The following is a 23884-nucleotide window of genomic DNA, read 5'->3' on the forward strand; positions in this document are numbered from 1 at the left end:
TGGGTACAAAAACAAATGGCAGCTCACCTTACAAAACAGACTTTTTTTTAGTTCAATGTGACGTGTTATAGCAGTCATGAGGGAAAACCGTTTACCTCTAGACTTTCATGGATTAAGACGTCTTTTTGCAACCACAGCTATGGTCATCTGGTTGCCTTCAAATAGAAAGCAGGTTCAACACTGCACTCTCTTTATCCAGCTCGAGAACTGCTTTCAAGTTTTATACTGTCCATTTGCTTTCCTTAACAAGATTTTTATTAAATCTATTCTTTGTTTTTCTCTCTCTTTGCAGGTTTTCCTCCGACGTCAAAGTGGCAAACTAGAGTTCTTCCGCAACTGGAAGAATTACACAGGCGGCTTTGGAGACATGAATGATGAATTCTGGCTGGGTAATTTTTTAACAAAGAACCACAGAGTTTTCCATAATACACAGGACGTGGTCATATATCAGGGTCCAAAATGGCTGCACACATAAGTTAAACATAATTTACAAAAATGCGGTTCAAACATACAAAAATCCAAAAAGTTAAACTTCCAGAAAGTCTTCCATTTCCAGAAATTTCCACAGCACAGAGTAATAGGACCACACTAAGAAAGTAACTCAGGTCCCAACAGCAAGATCTGACAAAGGCAGAGAAACGGTTCTAAATACACAGAAGGAAAGCTGGCAAAAAGGATACAGGTGAGGATGGAACACATGAGGAAGCAATTAAAGGAAAGTAAAAATAATCAGGGAGGAGGAGGCAATCACAAAAGCTGGAAAGGGCAGAAAGTAAAAAAGGGAAAACTAGCATTCAAAGTAAAACAGGAAATGAGCAAACTTTAATTAACAAGTTATAGTTTTAACTACAGTTTTAAAACTATTTTTTGTTAAAACTATGTAGAGCCTACAATGTAATTTCTGCATGTGGCCAACCTTGTTGATGACATACTTGTATGTGGTGGGCCAAAACACTACTTGGTTAGTTAGTTGTCAAACATAAGGCCCAATGGTCAGAACTGGCCTGACAAAACTCTAATCTGGCCCGCTCTGGCAGAAATTATGTAATTTTTGATTGTACGTTCATAGGTTTTACATCTTTTTTCTTCTGGTAAAGATCTCTGCCACATAGTAAACCAAAGTAATTTGATAATAAAAGAACAAGTTACATGACAGAAAAGTTGCTGTTTTTTTTACTTTATAATAAACATTTATGTGTAGTTAAACATCTTTACAGTTACAGAAAGGGGAGTTTGAGTTGTCCAGCCCATAACGTAAAATGAGCTTGGATCACAGAGTAGGTTACTGCATAAATGGATGGACATAGGCATAAATTTCATCTAAGAGCTCCATAGATAGTAGTCATTTAAATGCTAAACATTTGTAATGTGTAGAATGATACTTTTAGTTTGATAATAGGATCTTTTGTAAGCCATTGATCAGCTGTCTCCTTTTTCACTCAGGTCTGTCCAACCTGCATAAGATCACAGCCAGCGGTCAGTACGAACTGCGAGTAGACCTGAGAGATAAGGGAGATACAGCCTATGCTCAGTATGACAAGTTCTCAGTCGGTGAACCCCGGACCCGCTACAAAGTCCACGTAGGAGGATACAGCGGTACAGCAGGTAAAGCTAGTATCTGTGCTCTACAGTTTATGCACAGTGATTTAAATGTCTCTTGATACTTTGTCTTTGAAACCAGTACTGGCCTTGCAGCGGCGATGCAGGAGCCTGTGTGTGGTAGATGGGCTTCATTTACCTTGTTTATATGCTGCGTTGCTTGTGCTTTTGTGTCACTCTGTTTTGCGATGCACGAGTCAGGTCGGGACTCGTCGGTACAATGTGTAAAATCTCACCACTAGATGTCAGTAGATTTGCAGTTTTCTTACCCTTCTTAATTCAAATGCATAATCCTAGTTATGGTGGCGACTTAGGAGAAACAACTCTGGCTGTGTTCATCTGTAGTGAGTGTAGACAATGCTGTGTCTCTCTGAATAAGAACTAGATGAAAAACACCAGGAAACTTAATCACAGCAAAAATGTAATGACTCTCTTGTTTGGCCTCTGTAGGCGACTCCATGACCTACCACCACGGCCGGCCGTTCTCCACCTACGACCATGACAACGACATTGCCGTCACCAACTGCGCTCTGTCCTATAAGGGAGCATTCTGGTATAAAAACTGCCACCGGGTTAATCTGATGGGACGATATGGAGACAACAGTCACAGCAAGGTAATGAATAGTTCATTGCAGCACAACCTACAGTACAGTTATTGCACATTTAACGGGTCACCAAAGGTCCTGACTGGGTCAAAAATAACTGCCTGAATATTTGCTCACAGGCATTTTACAGTAGATTTACATTATTATTATTAATGATTCCACTAATCGTTTTTCATTATCTTGATTATTTTCATGTTATGTTGATAAAAATAAATGTACTTCTAAATCTAAATTTAGAAGGAACAGTTGTAAATGACTAACTTTTCATTGGTAGTGTGCATAATATGAGTCTGGTAGAAACTGCCCTTCTGTTTCACTCTGTTTTTGACTTGCACATCTTGCCTGCCGCCCCTCCAGGGCGTGAACTGGTTCCACTGGAAAGGCCATGAGCACTCAATTGAGTTCGCTGAGATGAAGATCCGGCCATCCAACTTCAGAAACCTGGAGGGAAGGAGGAAACGATCATAAATGATATGAAAAAGCTCCGCCGCCACCAATACCACCTTCACCACCACCAACAACAAAAACAACTACTACTACTCTGGACTCCGCATGAACCACCTGGACTCCCAAACCCTCCCACCCTGCAGCAACCAAAGCCACTGCCAAGAGCCCTGCTGTTCTCACATGAAACAAATGCTCCTCGATGTTTTCTGTTCCCTCACAAATCTGCCTAAATCTGCCATATGACCCATCCCAGCCTTTCCCCCCTCTGATATGGCTTCGCAAAAATGCTGCCAGTGCAGAAACTGACGTTACAAACTGGACTTGCATCAAACCCCACGAGGTTCACCAAAGAGAGTTTCTCCCTCTCACTCAATTCTGACCCCCATCTCTTGTGTTGCAGCATTTGTGGGAAAGCGTGAGCGCAGCTTGGACATTATGTTGTGAATAGTCATTAATACAGTTTCCTATTTCATATCCATGCCATGTCTGGCATTTGACAAAAAATTCTGACTGTTTAGTACGATGCAATCTTGTTTAGGATCAGGGCCTCTTTCCGAAAAGTGTCAATGCAGCAGGATTATCAGAGAAAGTCTACTCCTTGTACAGCTCTGTACATGTCTCCATCTGATATGAACGTCTGAAAACTGATTCTTCAGATGTCACATATCTCCATCTAACTTGTCATTTGTTTGTCCATGTGCAACTAAACACATCTCAGTGTCACTTTATAATCCCCAGCCTCCCTTCACTCCCATCCCCCCAATAAAAAAAATGTAAAAAAGGAAAAGAAAAACCTACGGAAACACATTTTACTCTCTACATCCCATATCGTTGTGGACGGCGGTGTTTCCGTTGAGTCCTTGAAGGCATCATGCTGTGGCCACAGTATTGTGTTAGCAAAAAATAAAGAACAGAGAAGAAAGGCAAACGTGTTTTGTTTCTCTGATGAATCTGAGGCGGGACCTGTTATTCAGTATAAAATGACTTTTGGTGATAACATTTTGTTTGTTCTTTGTTTTTGAAAAATGTGAATAGGTACATATATGTGGAACATGAGAATGTTATGTGATGCTCGAAACTTTAAAAAAAGGCCAATTTTCAATTGAATTCCAGTTGTCATAGTAAGGTCTCTATGCTTGTGTTAATGAAAATAGTGTTTGGACAGGCCAAAACTAGAGAACTAGTTACTGTTTTTACCCCTTTCACCTCCCCCAAACCCCGCCCCCTACCCTTTCCTGCTATTGCAGGATACTAAACCACTGACCTTCTAAAGAATGCCTGTGTAAATTAAGGTTGTTTTGATTGTTTTGTTTGTTTAAAACTGGGTCAACAGCAGGTGTTTCTCTGTAAACTGTATTACAATAAAACAGTTTGTTTAAAACGACAAGTTTCACAAGTTTTATTTTGACTATCCTGGGGTCTACTAGCTCTTTGTCAAAATGGATCTTTGGTGATTACGATTTTACAATGCTGCGCAAATCGAGGTCATTTAGATTAGTTACAATCACACTGGGTAAAACAGCGCATGACCAAAATTATTTCAGTTATTTGCAATGAACTTGAAATCTCGTTGCCTTTGAAAGACGGGACTTGGTCTGCAGCCGCTCACGGTCAGTTAGTGTCTTCAAAGTGACTTTGGTACATCAAGATGGCAATAAAGTAAGAAGATAGGGTTGTGATAATATGGTAATTAATTGTGACGAGTCATTAAAAATCGCAAATCTGTTGCCTCGTACATACACCGAAATTCACATTAAACAGAAAAAAAGAAAGAACTCACAATTAAATTCCTCATTTCAATGTAAGCTCTGCTTCAATAAAGGCATTATAATTCAAAATTCACTTGAACTACTTATTGTCAGAGTCAGAACCTAACAGATTTGAAACAGAAACTCAGATTGAGAAATTAACAAATACTCAGATTGGTTGGCAGTCTATCTGTGTCTATAAATGAGATCGCATTTATGTGCCAACCTTCACCCTGGGAGTGACTCAGTCAGTCCAAGGTGGACTGCGATGAACATTTGAAACTGCTCCCTTTCTTGTGGTTTATACATTTTTCGACTGGGCTAAATTTCAGATGAAATTATTAGTATTAATTAATTATTAATATTAAAAGTAGTATTAAATGTAAGACCCATTCCTAAAACTTTTAGTTTTCTAAACACGCCGTTCTAATGCTCCTTTAGCGGCCAGCCACAGGCCATGTAGCGGAGCTCCGAGCGGACCGATGGTAGTGCAGTATAATCAATCACAGGAAGCTTCGAACGGCCGCTGCTATAAAACTTCGTTTATACGCCTCTTGAGTTCAAAGCATACACCGGGAGAAACGGCAAGAAGCGGACGGCAACAGATGAGCTTAACCTGTTGGGTCACAGGTAACATACACGGTGTGGAGGAAAACGAGGAGTGAGGAAGGCAGCTGCTGCTTCAGCGCCTCTTAGCTAGAGACTAATATGCTAATGCTAATTGCTCTTATGTGTAGAAGAACGTCTAACGTGGAGTTAAAGCGAAGCTGCACGTATTTATTAAAGAATGTGACAAAGAGGCAGATGAGGGCGAAAAACGTGAGGTTCACTGCTGCAACATCCCGACCCGTACTCAGAGACACCTGAACACATCACTGTGAGGTCAGTTTGTTTCGGATCAGAGCAACAGCAGCAGGGGCAGGACGCTGAGGGATACTGTGTGCGATTTTTTTTTGTTTTTTTTTTAAAGAGAAGGGGACATCCAGGAAATGTGTTATGAACTGAGGCTTCGGAACGATTGAAGCAACGAAGCTGTGATTGAAGTGCAGATTCTATATAAGCTTTAATTGTTTTTAACAAAATTGCAATTGCTGTACTCCTTGAAAGACCTTCGTGCTGGGGGTGTACAGGGGCAAAAACTAGAACACTGCCACACTGACCTCACACTAATGTGTATGTTAAAGCTACGAACTTGATACAAAATATTGTTTTTAGCCACTGTGGTGTCATCCATTTGTCTTTCACTTGCCAATTGTGATTTGCTTGCTGCCATGTTTGGGTTTTTGTAGCCATTCACAAAAAAAAATGTAATTAGGACAAGAGGGTGGAGTGTTAAGTTATCCACCGACACTAGGTAGTCTAGTAGTTGGACCTGTGACCAGGAATTTAAGCCTGTCCCATGTGCTATAGGGAAAGGGGGGAGCATACACCCTGAACATGTCACCTGTCAATCACAAGGCTACAATGCATCCAGGAAGTCTCCACATTTTTCCACATTTTTTAAAGGTAGTCTCCTCAAAATTATACACAACAGTACTCCATAATAGAAACTCTTTTCTATGCAGAACCTCTCAAGCTCCATCGGGTTAGATGGGGAATGTCGGTGCACATCCATTTTCAGATCTCTCCAGAGATGTTCATTCGGGATCAAGTCTGGGCACTGGCTGGGCCACTCATAGACAAAGTGGTCCCAAAGCCACTCCTTTGTTATCTTGGCTGTGCTTAGAGTCGTCATCCTGTTAGAAGGTCCAAAGGTCAGAGGTCCAGAGCACTCTGGAGCAGGTAATCATCAAGGATGTCTCTGCATATTGATGCATTCCCCCAACCCTGACCTATCTCCCTGTTCCTACTGTTGACAAACATCCCCACAGCATGATGCTGCCGCCACTATGCTTCACTGTAGGATGGTATTGGCCAGGTGATGCTTGGCATTTAGGCCAAAGAATTCAATCTTTCTTTCATCAGACCAGAGAACTTTGTTTTCATACTGCAGAAATGATTTCTCTTTTAGAAGGTTCCTCTCACCACGGGGCAATGTTGGAGCTCTATGAGAGTGACTATCACAGTCTTGGTCACTTCCTTTACTAAGGCCCTTCTACTCTAAATGTTCAGAATGACTGGGCAGCAAGCTCTAGGAAGAGTCCTGGTGGTTCCAAAGTTCTTCGTTTAAGGTTAATGGAGGTCACTGTGCTCGTTGGGACCTTCAATGCTGCAGAGGGTTTTTTTTCAGTATCCTTTCCAGATCTGTACCGCGATGCAATCCTGTTTCAGAGGTCTACAGACAATTCCTTGGACTTCATGGCTTGGATTGTGCTCTGACATGTGTCTTTCCAAATCATGTCCAATCATCTGAATTTACCACAGGTGGATCCCAATCCAGTTTTAGTAACTGACAGATGATCCGTGGAAGCAGGATGCAGCTGAGCTCAGTTTTGAGAATCATGGCAAAAGAAGTTTGCCCTTAGGCACCCTTCCCGGGCCTGGCTCCAGGGTGGTGTACCACCAAGCTGTGCTCGTACTGCACAGCTTGGTGGTGTGGTGGGTAGTACTATTGCCTCAGACCTGCTGCTCCACTAGTAGGTTGTGGAGTTTGCTGTGTTGGCAGTTGGCCGTAAGTGTGAGTGAAACTGGTTGTCTGTCTCTCTGTAGTAGCTCTAGATAGCAAGGGCTCCCTCCATAAACTGTACGGATACAGCAGACGCATCTGTTTTAAGTAACGGACTCATAGAGTCCTGTAATGTCACTGACTAAAACTTCCTGTTCTTACCTCAGACAAGGTGTTATATCTTCCTCCAGAAAGGGTAGATATGATAGAGCACAAGAATGATAGAGAAGTCAATTTCAATAATGTAAAGAGGTGTGTTTTCTTTTTGTTTTTTTGTTTTTGTTTTACTATTACATTATTATTATATTAAATTACTATTAGTCAGAGGTTATATGTTCCTATTTTACAGTCACAGCTGTGTGTCAGAGATGCTACAGCTTCCCCTGGTGGTGACAGCCCAAGTAGACCTGCTCCTGGTGCTGGTCTCCTTGCTGGCCTTCTGGACCAGGCTGAGCCATCTTAGTTATCCCAATGCTGTGGTGTGAGTGCATTTGTTTCACACACCTGAACATCATGTACACCCACATACAAACTTACGTACCAAGCTTCATTCTGTTATTAACTGATTTTTATACCTTGATCGTTGTGCAGGTTTGATGAGGTGTATTATGGTCAGTTTGTGTCTCTCTACATGAAGAGGGTTTTCTTCATTGATGACAGCGGACCACCTCTCGGTCACATGATCCTGGCCTTTGGAGGTGGGTTATTAAAATACCAACACAGCCCTTTGTGAGTGTACAGCTATATTTATACTTTGCTCCAACATGTGCTTCTGCTTTTGCTGTTTCAGCGTACCTGGGAGGTTTTGATGGGAACTTTGTGTGGAACAGAATTGGAGCAGGTACAAATCCCCAAAAATGATTTCATCCAGTTAGAGGTTAAACCGGAAAATTTGTTAATCTATATAAACCAGCGTGTACCACCTTCTTTTTTTTTTTTTTTTTTTTTTCTTTTCTTTTCTTTTTTTTTTTTTGAAACCAGTTTCTATATTTCCTCCTGTCTAACTTGGTTTTGGTCTGTTTAAAAGTAGTGTGTGTTTGTTTTGTTTTGCAGAGTATCCTAGCACGGTGAATGTGTGGAGTCTGAGGCTTCTGCCGGCCCTTTGTGGAGCTCTCTGTGTTCCTCTGGTCTACTTGTTGACTCTAGAGTTGAAGTTCTCCCACCTGTCTGCTCTGGGAGCTGCAGTGCTGTTGCTGCTGGGTGAGTGCGTCCATGCTGAGTAAGAGTTAACGTCTTCCTGCTGAAAAGCCTTTTAGCTGCTGCTTTTTATAAACCAGTGAAGTGATACTTTCCCGGTGAATATGCAGCCGGGTTGCTCTTTTCAGTCAAGTCTGATTTTGGATCTTTGCTGTTCCAGAGAACTCTCTGATTGTCCAATCACGTTTCATGTTACTTGAGTCTGTCCTCATCTTCTTCGTGCTCCTGGCTTTCTTCTCATACCTGCGCTTCCACAATGCGCCCAGCAGGTTAGTCTCAGATTTCTCTTCTCATGTGTAGAAAGTGTAGACTGTAAATTTAAAGATGGCTGTAGCCACTGTGATATTGCCCACTGGTTTGTTTTGAAGCCCTCAGTTATAGTTTTATGGTGGCCACCTTCTTATTCTTACTAGTAAGTGGAGTGCTAAATTATCAGCTAATGCTAGCAAGTTTGGTTAACTCAGGGACTTTAAACCATGTGGAAGTGCCAAAAACTGCAGTTCCTCATGTATGGTTCAAAAATCAGACTTCATTTTTATAGTGTTTGACTTAACTGCATTAAAAACCACATCAACAGCCTTTTAGAAAAAACATTTGCAGTTGTCAAAGGTTGTCATTTCTGGCTTCAAAAACGGCACAAAAGCCAAAATGAAACTTAAAAACAGATTTTCTCAAACCAAAGGATTAATTATACTTTGTGTAGTTTTAGATACAGTAGAAATGAATGTATCACACACATACACATGTCTGCTAATTAGTGCAAATAAAATACTACAATTTCACTCATCAAAACGGGAACACAAACTTCACAGATAAGCTGTTAGCAGAATAAATCCAACAGTTAGCTATATTATATTGAATTACTCCTACATTTCTGTAGGACATACACATAAACCAGCTTCTTTAGTCATGACTAATCCTACTTAAAATTTCCCTCTATCCTTCTTCTTCCACTTATCTGCGGCTTGGACTCAGGGGCAGCAGCCTAAGCAAAGAAACCCAGACCTCCCTCTCCCTAGCCACCACCAGCTTGTCTGGGGGAACACCAAGGCGTTCCCAGGCCAGCCGAGAGATATAATCTCTCCGGCGTGCCCTGGGTCTGCCTCCCCCCAGTGGGACAATTCTGTTAATGAAATTAACAAAAAGAATTGTTGACAAAGGGCAGCCCAGGCAGAGTCCATCACCCACTGGAAACTGATCTGACTTATTGACGGCTGTGCGGACCAAGCTTCTTGCAAGGGATCAAATGCTCGTAGCAATGGGCCAGACACCCCATAATCCCAGAGTACCCCCCCACAGAACCCTCCAAGGGACATGGTCGAATGCCTTCTCCAAGTGCATAAAACACACGTAGACTGGTTGGGCAAACTCCCAACCACCCTCAAGTATCTTTGAGAGGGTAAAAGAGCTGGTCCAGTGTTCCACGACCAGGACAAAAACCGCATTGTTCCTCCTGTATCCAAGGTTCAACTAACGGATGGACTCTCCTTTCCAACACCCTGGCGTAGACTTTCCTAGGGAGGCTGAGGAGTGTGATTTTTTTTTTTTTTTTTTTTTTTTTTTTTTTTTTTTTTTTTTTTTTTCCCCCTAGAGTTGGAACACACCCTCCAGTCCTCCATCCATCCATCCATCCATTCGCTTCCGCTTATCCTTTTCAGGGTCGCGGGGGGCGCTGGAGCCTATCCCAGCTGTCATAGGGCGAGAGGCGGGGTACACCCTGGACAGGTCGCCAGTCTGTCGCAGGGCCAACACACAGGGACAGACAACCATTCTCACTCACATTCACTCGCACATTCACACCTAGTGGCAATTTGGATTATCCAATTAACCTATTCCCACAAACACACCCTCCAGTCCTCTTTCTTAAAAATGGAAACCACAACCCTGATCTGCCAATCCGGAGGTACTGCCCCTGATCTCCACGCAACATTGTAGAGGCATTTCAACCAAGACAGCCCTACAATATTAAGAGCCTTCCCAAAATCAGGGCAATCTTCATCCACCCCAGGGCACCAAGGAGTTGTTTAACTGCTTCAATGACCTCACCCCCAGACATGGACAAGTCGTCCCCAGACTCTGCTTCCTCCAAGGAAGCAGTGGGATTAAGGAGGTCCTCGAAGTATTATTTTCACCGCCCAACAATGTTCTCAGTTGAAGTCAGCAGCGCTCCACCCGCACTATACACAGTGCCGGTAAAGCACCGCTTTTTAGCGAGTTAACCCTCCATGAATCGCTACCTTATTGTGGTGGAGGGGTTTGTGTATCATAGGGATCCTAGAGGCTATGTTATCAGGGGGCTTTTGCCCCCTGGCAGGTTTGCCCATGGCAAATTGGTCCTGGGTGAGGACCAGACAAAGACCGAGTCAAAAGAACCCTATAAGTATACAATCAAGAGAACAGTTTGCACTATCCCTGCCTGGGATAGGGTTACTGGGGCCCCACCCTGGAGCCAGGCCCGGGGAGGGTGCCTAAGGCCAAACGTCTGGTGGCAACGCTTTAGTTCATGGGGACTGGTTGGGCATAGCTGAAAAAAGGACATGGGCCCATCCCCCTGTAGGCCCACCACCCACAGGAATTGCAGAGGCTCTGGTGGACTGATCCCTGGCTACCAAGACTAGCAATTGGTGGTTAAAATTTCCATTTTTTAAAAAATCTTTTTGAAACTTGTATTTTCAAATGTTCAGCTGTTGCTGTTTATACCGCACAGCTCTCCGTATTGTGTGTTCACTCTACGGCCCACTCTCAAACATAGGCATGTAGCTGCTGGAAGTTCTTAATCCCTACTCTCGCCAAGTGCTAGCTAATAGGGGATCATGTGATTACTCAGGATTCTCTCATTAATACTGTGGGGTTTGTACCTTGCAGTGTAAAGCAACTTGAAGCAACTGTTATTTTAAATTAGTGCGACGTTAATACAACTAAACTGAGTTGAACAGTTTGTTTCCGTTTTAAACTGAATCTTTCTCTGCTCTGACGTCCTATGGTTACTCTCTCCTCCTCAGCTCCTGGTCCAGATACAGTTGGCTGATTCTCTCTGGTGTCTCCTGTGGTGCGGCTGTAGGGTGAGAAAGTGATTTAAGGCCTGTTGCTCTCTAGCGTGTGCTGTTGTCTAAAATGCAAATGTTAATGTGAAAATGTGATTGGTGTAGGGTGAAGTACATGGGTCTGTTCTCATATCTGCTGCTGCTGGTCGTGGCCTCTCTGCACACCTGGAAGCTTATTGGAGACAAAACTGTCAGTCATGTGAGTCTAGACTTCCTGATTGTATCATATCCAGCATTTAGCTGGCAAACCCTACTTTTGCAGCTATGACTGCTGGTACTTTCAAGAATACTCCATGTCATGTGTCTTTTGAAAAATGGTTCCCAGCTCCACAGAATCCATTCTCAGGAACTGTTTTTGTTGTGTTTTATGGACTAATTTGCCAGTTTCATGTCATCTTTAGTACCAAAAGGTCATGGTTTTGTAAAACAGTGTTCCCAATACAGTTAACATAGAGCAGGGTCTTCTCTGTAAATGTAAAGGCTTCAAAAATGACACTTTCCAAACCGGTGCAGTGTTTTCCTTAGGAATTAGATAGTATTTGTAGTGAGGCAGGATGTAAGTACATTACGTGCATAAAAGTATTTGTCTGCAATGTTTTAATAATAGCAGTTTAGCACTATGTAAAAAATAAACGCATTGCCTGAGTGTTTCATTTATTCGTGTATTTTTTGGGTGTTATTGTATTTCCACCTTTTTATATACAGTTTATGTTTATGATATGAAAAAATGTGATTCTAAGAACATAATGATCCTGCATGCATGTCTTTGTGCAGATGAATGTGTGTGTGCAAAGTGTACATAGAGTTCTCTGTCTGGTGGTGGTTCCAGTCCTGCTCTATGTGTTCTGGTTCTACGTTCACCTGAGTTTCCTGAACCGCAGCGGACCACATGACCAGCTGATGAGTTCTGCTTTCCAGGCCAGCCTGCAGGTAAATACTGTCAGCTACACTTAGTAATTATAGACCTGTTTCCTGAGAGAAAACAGATTAGAAAGTTTTGAAATATTTGTTTACCGACAAGTGAAGCTAAATCTTTGATCTCACTGTATTTGCGATAAATACCCAGCAGCAGGGCCGTGCAGAGAGGTTTAAAGGGGCGGGTGCTCAAAGTTAAAAAGGGGCACATTGAACCAGACTGAATAACAACAACACATATTCATCAAGAATCTAATATGGGCAACAAGGCAAAGCAAACGTAGCCGATGTTTTACCTGATGGGTACAACGTTGCTGTTGAGGGGTTGCTGCTGCTCCTGCTGTGGATAGTGCTGGAGGGCAGGGCTGTGTTGATCTGAGACTGTAGACATTAAAAAGTCCATAGGAGAGATGGTAGCTGATTAAACAAGTGTCATGAGATAATAACAAAATGCAAAGATTGGTGACAGCACTTGGAACCATAAGGCAACAAAAAACTGTGAGAAATAATCTAGGCTCTGCCTGTGAATCACTCTTTGCTTCTCTTCTTCCTTCCATCCCATCATTTCATATATCACTCTCCACTTGCTGTCTATCTGAGAACAAGGCACAACTTGCTATTGCAATAAACTATAATTTAAAAATCCACACTTAACAACTCTTGCACTTAATCTATAATAAAATGATGAGAGAAAAATGTTATAGCTGGTACAACTGGTACATGTGCTCTTTGTAATCCAGCTGCTGAGGGATCCACTGCCTTTAGTAGCCTCACACAGCTCCTACTGTTTCCTCCTCATGTCTTTACCAGGCATGTCTGGACAATGTTATATCATGAGTAATATTATTTTTAGAAATCCATCTAAATAAAACACACACATGCACGCACACATAGTGACATTTTAGACCTTCTTCAGAATACTGTATATACTATGGGCATCACTGTGCTGATCCAGAATCCTTACATTATTATTTATTACTAGAGCTACAATAATAAAGCAATGAGGAGGGGGAAGTAATAAATATGAAATAATGTATTTATGATGATTCCATTTGTTTCACTATCCACTCTGTGCAGGGGCAAAGCTTATTACATTTTTAAACTGTAGAGATACAATAATTTTACTGCTGTAAAATCCAAATTTTGTCTTATGTAAAATATAAATCTAATATAATCTGCTTCTTAATGTATGTTCTTTAAAATACAGCGTGTGTTTTTTAATATATTATAATTATAATAATGCATAATTATGTGGACATGCATATTAGATCGTTTTTTAGTGAAATATAATCCCTCCAGAAAGGCAGGAAAAGCCCGGAAACTTACTTTAAAACTAAATATGTTCCCTAAAACGGTGGACAGAGCTACAGACCCATGACGGCCTTACCCAGGTAGCCAGCAGCTATGACCAGCACTACTTGTGCAGTTAATAAAAGGACAGGTAATGTTTGTCACGCTGTTGCACACACAGCACGCTCGTTTGTTTCAGTTCGTCAGTTGCAACAAGATAGCTTACCAACGTGTACGTAATAAGCCAATACTCCTGTGTGCTATACACTACAGTGTACGCTGTACACCTACTTACTGGTTTTTGTCGCATCAGTCTGTGTCTCTGAGTTAACTTGTTTCTTCTACAGCTCCGGACCGCAAAAAATGCGCGTGCTCTTTGTGAGCTCGTTCCCGGCTCGTAACCAGCGTGTTCTGCCGTCAAGGGCGATCAATGTGATCATGTGACTGATGCAAGCCAGATCCTTTTATTTAGCAAAACTGTGATTAAGTTATATTATTGTTGAGGGGCACAGACAGGACTCCGCACGCGCACACACACATTAAAAAAAAATAATAATTTTTTTTAAAAAGTTGCCTCAACAAAAGGGCACTTTGGGCACCCATCAGGAAAGGGGCGGGTGCTCAAGCCCCTCTAGCCCCCCCCCTCTGCATGTGCCTGCCCAGCAGTTTTCAGAACCGATCACAGCACAGAAGCAGGTCTTACTAAGGTTATCAGTGACCTGAAGATCAGCATTAATTAACATAAAGTTTCAGTCTTTGTCCTTCCCGATCTCACTGCTGCCTTTGACACTGACATTTTAATTCAAATGATTTGTGATTCAGAGTTTATAAAAACTGTTTAAAGTTCCTTTTAACAGGAAGAAATCTCCAGCAGAATTAAGCTGAGGGAGAGGCTCATATCTCCTGTGATGGGGTGGGGAAAGGGAAACAAAACAAAAGGAACACTGCAGAAGAGAGCCAGAGATTAATAATAACTAATGATTAAATGCAAAGGGGTGTATAAAGAGTGGAATATCACATTCTGGAGCTGATTGATAGATTGATTTTTGTGTTGTAGGGCGGTCTCTCCAGGATCACTCGGGGTCAGCCTCTAGAAGTGGCTTACGGGAGTCAGGTGACTTTGAGAAGCTCTGTCTCCCAGCCAATCCCCTGCTGGCTCCATTCTCACAAAGTCAACTATCCAATCAGGTGCTTCCAACACAGCAGCTAAACACCTGCTTCAAAAAGCATCCCAGTTACAGTTCAATTTCATGATTTATTTAATGATGTTTCCTGTTTTTATTCAGGTATGACAATGGGCGGGGCAGCTCTCACCAGCAGCAGGTCACCTGTTATCCCTTCAAAGATGTCAACAACTGGTGGATCATCAAAGATCCGGGCAGGTAGATCACATTTCTCTTCAAGTGCTATACATGGAGACGTGGCCCATGTGTAACTACTGTCTATATCTCTGTCAGGCAGCAGCTGGTGGTCGACACTCCTCCTCGACCTGTCCGTCATGGTGATGTCATCCAGCTGGTTCATGGGATGACGTCACGTTTTCTTAACAGGTAAACAACTCAGGATATGTCCGGATTTTTGAGGGCTCTGTTGTCTCAGTAACTCTGGAGCTCAAAACTTGAAATATTTAGAGGCAATGAGTAAATAGAAAAGTTACTAATCTCAAGTTTCTTTGGAAATAAATGGTTAGGTCAAAAAAGTACTTTGAAGTTCTGTACGGAATAAATAGCCCTCTGTGGGTTGTAGTCGACCCCTCTCCATCAGCTCTGTGTGTCCCTGCCTGTTTACCATCAGCTGGTTTATTTCAGTGTTACAATGGTTGTGTTGTTTCAGTCATGACGTAGCAGCTCCAATGAGCCCTCACACTCAGGAAGTCTCTGGATACATAGACTTCAATGTGTCTATGCCGGCACAGAACCTGTGGAGGGTGGTGAGTACAGTTTGTGCTGCATGTGATTTCTGATCTCTGTCTAAATTAACAGGAGTGCACCCACACATTTAATTAAAAGAGTATGGGATAATGTTGGCTTACTTAATGTAATCCCTGGTTCTTTGATAACAGAGTGAGGTGTTTCTCTATGGGAATCGCCTCGGTGTGACCAACTACGGAAGTTCCAATGACAGACCTGTCGAGCCGTGCTCAGGGCTCTGCCCCCTCGTTCTAATACGGCCGACCAGCCCCTCCTAAGTTATTCCAAGCAGATTTCTTTCTCCTAAGCACTCTGTCCGTGCCTAAGCAAGGAGGGAAGTGTTGGTGAAACTCTGTTATCAGAGAACCAGGGATTACATTAAGTAACCCAACGTTCTTTTTCTAACTTTGCTCGGTGTTTCACTATGGGAGATATGGTCCACTTCCGGATTGGGTCAGCTCCCGAAGCTACGCTCCAGTACTACTCCAGGATCTCTGGTTGAACCTGAGGCACCAGAATCCAGCACTGCCTGAGCCAGGGATGACTGTGCAACATCCCAGCTTGCTGCCACACAAATATCCTGGACTGATACACCTCTGAACAAAGCCCAGGATGTGGCCACACCCCCTAGTGGAGTGAGCTCGGAGTCCCGGGGGGGACTGCGAGCCCTTACAGCTGTAAGCCAGAGCTATGGCCTCTACAATCCAATGAGCTAGCCTCTGGCGTGATAAGGGCCCAGGAAACAAACAGCTGATCCGACTTCCTGAATCCAGCTGTTCTGTCAACATAAGTCCCCAAGGCCTGCACAGGGCACAAAGTGTTCAGCCTCTGCTCTGTCTCTGAGGAGAATGGAGGGGGGTGAAAAGCCAGGAGCTCTACTGTAGAGCACATGTATGATGTTTCCAACACTTTAAAGACAAAGGCTGGGTTAGGGGTGACTAGACAAAGCCTGTAATTCACTAACTCGCTTGGCTGTGGTTAGAGCCAACAGCAGAGCGTTTTTAAGAGAGAGAAACTTCAACCCCACTGCCCCGATAGGCTCAAAGGGGTGGTGGGAGAGGGGGTCTTAAACGACTGACAGATCCCATAAAGGACCAGTGGTCTAGAGACTGGGAGCGTTCGACGTGCCCCCCTCATGAAGCGACATACAAAGGGGGTGCTGACCGGCAGGTTTATCACCAAACCCCATGTGACAGGCTGAAATAGCTGCCAAATAGATCTTTATGATAGAAAAAGCTCTCCTTTTGTCCAGCAAGTCCTGAAGAAAACACAACAGCTCCACCACTGAACACTGAAAAGGGATTATTTGCTTTTCATAGCACCACTATTCAAAAACACGCCATTTACTGCTGTAAATGGAATGAGTGGAGGAGGCTCTAGCATTTTGAATGGTTTCAATAACCTTCGGAGGCATGCCTGCCGCCTTCAAATTCCACCTTTCATGGGCCAGGTCCATAGAGCAACCTGGTCTGGATGGGGATGTTATATCTCCCCACGCGCCTGAGACAGAAGGTCCTTGCGGATGGGGAGTGGCCATGGCTCGTCCACCAGAAGCTGGATGATTCCTGCTATCCAGTGTTTGGATGGCCACTGCGGAGCTATTAAAATCAGTGACAGCCCCTGATCCCTCACTCTGCTCAGTGTTGGGGAGATTAGGCTGAGGGGAGAGAAAGCATTCAGCAGTGTTTTTGGCCATGGATGTGCCCGCGCATCCATGCCCAGTGGCACATCTGCGTCTGACAGAGAGGAAAAACAGAGGGCAATGTGTGTTTTCTCGTAAGGCGGAGAGGTCTACGGCAGCCCGGCTGTATCTCTGCCAAATCTGCTCCACCACCTGTGGATGAAGCCTCCATTCTCCATTCTCAACAGTGGATTCCCTCTGGACAGGAGGTCCACCCCCCTGTTCATAATTCCTAGCACGTGAGTTGCTCGAAGGGAGAGGAGCCATGTGCTGCTCTACACAATTATTTCCCTGGCTAACCTGTGTAGCTGCCGGGAACGGGTGCTGCCCTGGCGGTTGATATAAGCAACTACAGTGGAGTTGTCTGTTTTCACTAAAACATGTTGTCCCCGGAGATACGGCAGAAAATGCTGTAAGGCTAGCAGCACCGCGCGGAGTTGCAGCACATTTACGTGATTCAGCACAAGTCTCTGTGACCAAACGCCATTCACTGCTCTGCCCATCATAGTTACACCTCAACCTGACAGGGATGCATCTGTGGTCAGTGTCACCCTGGATGATACTGCCCCGAGAGGTAAACCCGCAGCACGACCTTTCCTCAGCTGAAAGCAGGAAAGACAGTGAGTGAAGGATGCGATCCTCCGCTCTGAAAGTGCGATACGATAAGAGATGGAGTCTATTCTGAACCCCAGATACTCTGTATACTGTACAGGTTCCAAGTGGCTCTTTTCCAGGTTGATTGTGAAACCGAGCTCCGTGAGGTGATTGACTACCACCTCGGAGTCTTTGATCGCCTGCCCGGGATGCTCAGGGATGAACTGCACATGCGCGCCACCGCTCCAGCCGCGGTGCGAGCGGGCCCCTGAAGATGCGGTAGTGTGACGTCACCCCTGTCTCCCGGAAGGAGTTGGGGCTGTCCCCCTCTGGGAAGAGCGTGAGCTCCCCTCGCTGGTGACAACGACAAATGGCAGTGATTTTCTTTTGTTTTTATTCTGAAACTGGGGAACTACCTGGCTGCAGGAATGCACGTTTTATTTCTTTTGTTACCCCCAAAACACAGTGAAGTGCCTGGTGACTCTGGGCAGTGCTTGGTGACACAGACTGAGTGCTTAGGAGTGCTTGGTGACACTGCGCCATTTGTCCACAAGTCTGTCCTCCCTGAACTGGAAGAGGAGACTGAGAGGGTGCTCCTGGTGAACTGGAAACTTGCGGAGATTCTGAACCTTGGAGTGATTTGGTTACCCCTTCTAACATTTTCCTTCTCTTTGGGGGAGAAGAGAGGGGTGACACAGAACGTTGTATGTGTGCTAGGCTGACCGCTTCTTTTTCCCCTCTCCAGGGTGTGATGGCTTGTTCTTTGCAGCAGCTGCTGCAAAGGAATGCTTGCCCCAAGGTCTTTGGTTCTCTACTTTGGCCTGGTGGGTGACTGCAGCCCACCCTGCTCCTCTCTGCATTCTGACCCCACTGATCTGGCGATCCGTCTTGTTAGGCAAAGAAATGCTAGAAGAGACTGAGATTGCTCTGCAGTGTTAGGGTGAAGGTGATACGCCACTGAAGGCTCCACTGCTGGGGGTTCGGTCAGCCCCAGTTCACCCATCCTGTGGATCTCAAGCTTAGAGCAGCCCTTGGTCGCTTGCTTTTTAAAGAGCTTGACCAATAGCAACTAATTTCTTTCATGCAAGCTGGGACTACTGGCAAAAGTTGCTTCGATGGCGGCAAGGCTGGTGGGAGCCTCTTTCCGTCATACAGGTCACATTCTGCCCCTTCGGCATCCTGGGCGGCTAGCCATGGGATGCGTAGCTTGGCAGCCCGTTTGCAGACCTCGTACAAATTGCTGTCCACCGGGGGTGCAACTTCAGCCCCACTCGGTAGTCTGGACTGCTGGGGAGGAAAGGTAGATTCATCCTCCTCTTCCTCATCCATGTCCTCTAGGTCGAGGAGGTCGGAGTTGGCATCGCCCTCCGCGTCCTCGCCACCTGGCTCGCTTACATTTTGATTGAGGAGGACCTCGAACGATAGGGGCAGGAGCGGGGAATCTTCTTCCATCATGTCCACCCAGCTTGTGGAGTCTCGCGAATGACTGATATCACTCATAGGAGTAGCGGTGGACAGGCAGGGGACCTGACTGTTCGTTACTGCTACATTCAGCCTCCTTTCCAGGACTTTCTCTGGCATCAACACACAGTGTGGGCATCCCTGAGGGTCCGCCAGTGAAGCCTGAGCATGCTTGGCACCCATACAGATGATGCACATTGGATGAGGGTCCCTGCCCGAGATGGTGGCACCACATGATGCGGGGCACGGGCGGGGTACATCCTCTTTGGCCTTCGTACGTAGCTAGGACTAGCAGTGGGAGTTAAATCCGAGCTAGTCACCGCGGGAGTCAGCTCATTGTGACATGTTAGCTGCACTCCACTAGCCAATATCGTTAGCAACTTAATGCTAACTGAACCCTAGGTCGACTAACAAGCTAATGCTAGTGAGAGGCTAATGTGGTTTGTGGCCTGCTAACAAGTTAATGCTAGCCGGACACTGAATGAACAGCTCACCGTAACGCGTTAGCCCGAGTTACACAACGTCGGCTACCTCGCTAACTAAGACCAGGAACCGCTGGGACAGCTCACCTGACACGATTGCTGTTCCACAGTGTAACTCTAAGTACACTTCTTTCGAAGGACTTACTCAGCACGATCCAAACTGGAACTGGAAAAACTGCTTTCGGCAATGTACTCCTACACGGGACGCCTGAGAACTGTTAAGCAGCTAATCAAGTTGCCTGGATGCGCTGAGGGAGCTCAAAGTAGTTTCTCACGGGAAGAAAGCGAGAATGAGTTAGGAGGGGCTGGTCGGCCATGTTAGAATGGCACGGCTCGACAGGTCTGTCATAGACAGACGTGGTGTCATTGGAGCTTCTGTAGTTGGTCATGCCGAGGCGAGTCCTATAGTGAAGCACTGAGCAAAGTTAGAAAAAGAACTTCCAGAAAAAGATTGTTGTCAGTGACTCCTACGGACATTAATTGAACTGCATTTAGCATTCTTTTGCTCGTATTTGTATGCAGTACATGCACAAGCACAGACTCTGTGAGCCAGCTAGCATAAGCCAAAACATTACTATAAATTAGTAAAATATTACAGATTACAGTTTAGATTAGGTAGCTTGCTGTAACTTAGTTATGCTACATTAATGTTTAATTAGTAACTTTAGCTGGTAAAACAATTTGAAAATGGTGAGATAAGTTGGAAGATTGTCAACTAAAGGATGGATTAATTAGCTGAAATTATCTACTCATGAGAGTATTTTGTAGATAGGATATGCACAAGAGTACAGGGCCATGTTTACATTACACCTACAGGAGCCGCTCAAATATGGAAACCCCTCTTACTTTTATACTAATCAGTGGCTGGAATGCTTTTTACTGAGCCTGCTGTTTGTTGGTGTGTTTGTGTGGTCAGGACATTTCAAACAGGGAGGCAGAGTCAGAGGTGTGGAAGACCATCCTATCTGAAGTCCGACTCATTCATGTCAACACTTCAGCTGTCCTCAAGGTGCAGACAGAATATGTCTCAGCTGAATGCCTGTACAATATGAAGTTATTACAGCCTGTTTGTGTGTGTCTGTGTGTGTTTGCGAATGCAGCTGAGTGGTGTGTCCCTTCCAGACTGGGGTTTCCGTCAGTTGGAGGTTGTAGCAGACAAACTATTCAAAGCTCACAGCAGCAGTTTGGAATGGACAGTGGAGGAGCACCGCTATGGAACCAGTATGGCCCCTAACCTCCTCCTCCTCTTGACCTTCTTCTTCCTTCACTATTATCACTCAGTAGCTTTGCAATGTTACTTTAGTGAGGTCACAACGCACACTGTCAATCTTGTCCAGGTCAGGAGCAGAAGGAACGGGAGGCAGAGCTTCACTCTCCAACTCATATCGACGTTGATAGAAAAATTTCTTTCTGGGCAAAATTTGTTGAACTGCAAGTATGAACCTGAATTCAAAACTCACTGTCCAATCAGATTTATTCCTGTGACACTAGCAAAGAAACAGAAAGGAGTAAAATAAAACAAATCTGATATCTTGGCAGTGGAAGATGCTGACAGTAAAACAGGAAGAGTCGGAGCACAAATACAGTTCCTCCCCATTAGAGTGGATCACCATGGAGACCAACATTGCATACTGGCTGCACTCCTCCACCAATGTAAAAACACGACACACACACGCAGAGTAACACACACGCTTTGTCCTGTTTAGCCCTGTAATCACTTTTTCTGTTTCAGGCTCAGATCCATCTAATTGGTAACCCGGTGTCATGGGGCGTGGCCAATCTCAGCCTGCTGGCCTATCAGCTGCTGGCAGTTGTCTACTTGTTGAGGAGGAGGCGAGGCTTGAAAGATGTACCTGATGGTATGTAGGGACACACTGAGTTCTGACAGTAAAACAGGAAGAGTCAGAGCACAAATACAGTTTCTGCAGACCCATTTGGCCTCCCAGATGGGTCTGCAGAAAGATGGTCCGCACTGACATATTTGCATCAGAGACTAAGTCTAACCTCAGCTGTCTATTCGGGTTATGGTACCATTTCTAACTAAATGTGTGTTTTTTCAGGTGTGTGGGACCAGTTTGTGTGTCTGGGATGTGTGTGCGTTGGTGGCTGGTTGGTGAACTTTGTTCCCTTCCTGCTTATGGACAAAACTCTTTTCCTGTATCACTACCTGCCAGCACTCTGCTACTTGTACCTACTAAGTCCAGCTCTGTTGGAGCACGCACACACTCACCTGCTCAGGTACGCTCATCAGCTTCAGCAGCATCTCCTCTTGTGAGCTACCCTTCTTTTTCCTGATTTAAATTTAAATTTTCACCTTAATTGTGGCAGTCACTGGCAACTACCAGTCATTGGGTAAGATGACCTAATGCAACCCAGAAAATGGATATTAAAATTTTTGTTATTTAGTGGTTGCTTAGAAGTTGCCAGTAGAGTCAGCGAGTAGTTTTTAGGACTTTGTAAATAGGGTTTTAACTAAACTGGGATTAATATGTCATTTTCTCATTCATTCATTCATTCATCTACAGAACCACTGCCTGTTTTATCTTATGATGACTGACATTTTCTACCACATCTGCTGAAAGTTAGTGGCTTTGTCTTGAGTAGAAGTTGGTTGTATTTTAGTAGGACGATCCACTTCCACTATTTTAAATTTCCTAACAAGGCTCTAGTGTGAAATATTTGTATGAGATTCTTGTGAAAACGGGACAGCCATCATTAGTACTGGTATCTGCTGCTTTGTGCAGGGAGAAATAGGATGAGCAGTGGTAGAGCTACAAAATGACTTCCAGTATGCCACTGGTGTGAATGTCTCTGACTAGACAAAAACAGAGACAGGCCTTTAAGACTGATACTACCATAAATCTGTATGTTTGTAAGTTTTCTCCCCAACAAAAACAACAATGTTGACGAAACGTTTTGCACCGTCAAAAAAGCAGGTGCCTTTGTAGAAAAATAAGCCCAGTATTATAGAATGAAACCAAAGGTTTGAACTTTGAGAGTATTTAAACAAGAGAGAAAAGTGTGAAAATGTTCATGCCTGTCTGAGAAAAGTGTATAAAGTGTGTAGTGAGGGGTTTTACATCGTCATACATGTGGAGCCATACAAACTACCTAGTACCATTTTATGTTACTGCAGTGAAATTTCAGCAAAATGGCTTATCCAACAGCATTATTTTTTCACTTTGATTTTCAAGATGTCTTTGAATTTAGCCCTTTGTAGATTGATAATTTTCATATCCATCAATTGATGTGGCATCCAACACAAACCTGGTCTGGTATCAGTATACAGTGATCCCTCGCTATAACCTGGTTCACCTTTCGCGGCCTTGCTGTTTCGCAGATTTTTTGGTGTGATTTTCCATGTTGTTTGTTTGTTTATAGCACATTGTCTTCTGCGTCCTGATTGGCTCCTGTCCAGTACAGAATGTGTTCAGCGTGTCAAATTTACATAAATCTTTGATCCCTAGCAGTGTGACTCTGAAGTGCTCTATTGTATGTTTGTAAGTTTTCTCCCCAACAAACATAACAATGTCGACGAAACGTTTTGCATCGTCAAAGGCATCCACGGGTGCCTTTGGTTTCATTCTATAATGCTGGACTTATTTTTCTACGACGGTTTGAACTTTGATTTTGTGTTTTTGATATTTTGTGTTTTTATCTAAAAAGTTTTGTTCATATTTGTTTCTGTTTGCATCTGCAGCAGCGTGACACATCAGCGTGCATTGTGTGTGGGTGCATTGGCTGTGTTGCTGTCCATCTTCCTGACTTACCGCACCTTCTGTCCCCTAACCTATGGAAGCCCTGAACTATCAGCCCATCAGCTGCAAGGACTGAAGTGGAGGGACACCTGGGACATCTTGTACCGACGTTGGTAGAGGGATAATGACCCACATGGAGAGGAGTTTATGAGTTGAACAGAAGATGAACATATATTCGGCTTGAGGTCATCAGAGGAGGAGCTTCAGTTCTCAGACTGAAGGCTGAACACAAAATGAAAGATGAACAAAACAATAATGTGCCCTCATTCTTTTTGTGTTTACACTGGAAAAGTGGAATTGGTGGCTATGAACTGGATTTTACTTTTTCTTCAAAGAAACTATATTTTTTAGGACTTAAAAAATAATTTAGAAAAAAATAGATTAACAGTGAGACTAAAGAAAGTGTTGCACAATAGGATTTTTCATGTAAACAAGTTGAAGCTTAGTTTACATCAGAGTAAAGAAAAAATAAAGAAAATGTGGTACAATATGAAGTCAAGTTGTGGGTTTATGAACTAGGGTTGTTTTTTTTTTTGGTTTTTTTTTTT

At 43.9% G+C, this 23884-nt stretch overlaps 3 protein-coding genes across 14 annotated transcripts in view; 2 read left to right on the forward strand and 1 right to left on the reverse strand.

Annotated features, from left to right (window-relative positions):
- The window catches only part of tncb (tenascin Cb), a 104148-nt gene extending 100110 nt beyond the window's left edge, over positions 1-4038 (forward strand). For all 6 annotated transcript variants that reach the window (XM_085181496.1, XM_085181498.1, XM_085181494.1 and 3 more), the window contains 4 exons: positions 293-389; positions 1444-1605; positions 2050-2213; positions 2562-4038. In XM_085181496.1, the coding sequence (XP_085037622.1) occupies positions 293-389; positions 1444-1605; positions 2050-2213; positions 2562-2672 (534 nt within the window). In that variant the 3' untranslated portion in view covers positions 2673-4038. The remainder of the gene's footprint in view (positions 1-292; positions 390-1443; positions 1606-2049; positions 2214-2561) is intronic.
- Positions 4039-4657: 619 nt separating this feature from the next.
- On the forward strand, positions 4658-23867 carry pomt1 (protein-O-mannosyltransferase 1). Of its 7 annotated transcripts, XM_085181506.1 has the most exons (23): positions 4660-5029; positions 5137-5905; positions 5965-6181; positions 7172-7256; positions 7354-7485; positions 7596-7702; positions 7795-7845; positions 8058-8204; positions 8362-8470; positions 11204-11263; positions 11351-11444; positions 12020-12175; positions 14508-14638; positions 14737-14832; positions 14908-15000; positions 15284-15380; positions 20495-20587; positions 20679-20799; positions 20916-21013; positions 21118-21231; positions 21311-21437; positions 21639-21816; positions 23279-23867. In XM_085181506.1, the coding sequence occupies exons 4-23, from the start codon at positions 7207-7209 to the stop codon at positions 23451-23453; spliced, it is 2229 nt and encodes a 742-aa protein (XP_085037632.1). In that variant the 5' UTR covers positions 4660-5029; positions 5137-5905; positions 5965-6181; positions 7172-7206; the 3' UTR covers positions 23454-23867. The 7 variants fall into 7 exon arrangements, with proteins under 7 accessions (XP_085037638.1, XP_085037632.1, XP_085037634.1 ...); XM_085181508.1 differs by lacking the exon at positions 7172-7256; XM_085181507.1 differs by lacking the exon at positions 5965-6181 and having other exon boundaries at positions 5137-5281.
- Positions 18561-19967, reverse strand: LOC146507212 (uncharacterized). Its single transcript, XM_085180822.1, has 2 exons — positions 19818-19967; positions 18561-19378 (listed from the first exon to the last, which is right to left on the reverse strand). The coding sequence occupies exons 1-2, from the start codon at positions 19965-19967 to the stop codon at positions 18620-18622; spliced, it is 909 nt and encodes a 302-aa protein (XP_085036948.1). The 3' UTR covers positions 18561-18619.
- Positions 23868-23884: the final 17 nt, after the last annotated feature.

The sequence above is a fragment of the Neolamprologus multifasciatus genome, chromosome 12 (assembly GCF_963576455.1).
Source record: "Neolamprologus multifasciatus chromosome 12, fNeoMul1.2, whole genome shotgun sequence".
Taxonomy (NCBI): Eukaryota; Metazoa; Chordata; class Actinopteri; order Cichliformes; family Cichlidae; genus Neolamprologus; species Neolamprologus multifasciatus.

Excerpts from the sequence above, each read along its gene's own strand:
- LOC146507212 (XM_085180822.1), bottom strand. The coding sequence starts at position 19,967 with ATGACCAACTACAGAAGCTCCAATGACACCACGTCTGTCTATGACAGA. Across the intron at positions 19,379-19,817 it reads AGCTCCCTCAGCGCATCCAG|CTACGTACGAAGGCCAAAGA; the intron begins GCAACTTGATTA and ends TGCTAGTCCTAG.
- pomt1 (XM_085181505.1), top strand. The coding sequence starts at position 4,882 with ATGGTAGTGCAGTATAATCAATCACAGGAAGCTTCGAACGGCCGCTGC. Across the intron at positions 15,001-15,283 it reads ACGTCACGTTTTCTTAACAG|TCATGACGTAGCAGCTCCAA; the intron begins GTAAACAACTCA and ends GTGTTGTTTCAG. Across the intron at positions 21,438-21,638 it reads CTTGAAAGATGTACCTGATG|GTGTGTGGGACCAGTTTGTG; the intron begins GTATGTAGGGAC and ends GTGTTTTTTCAG.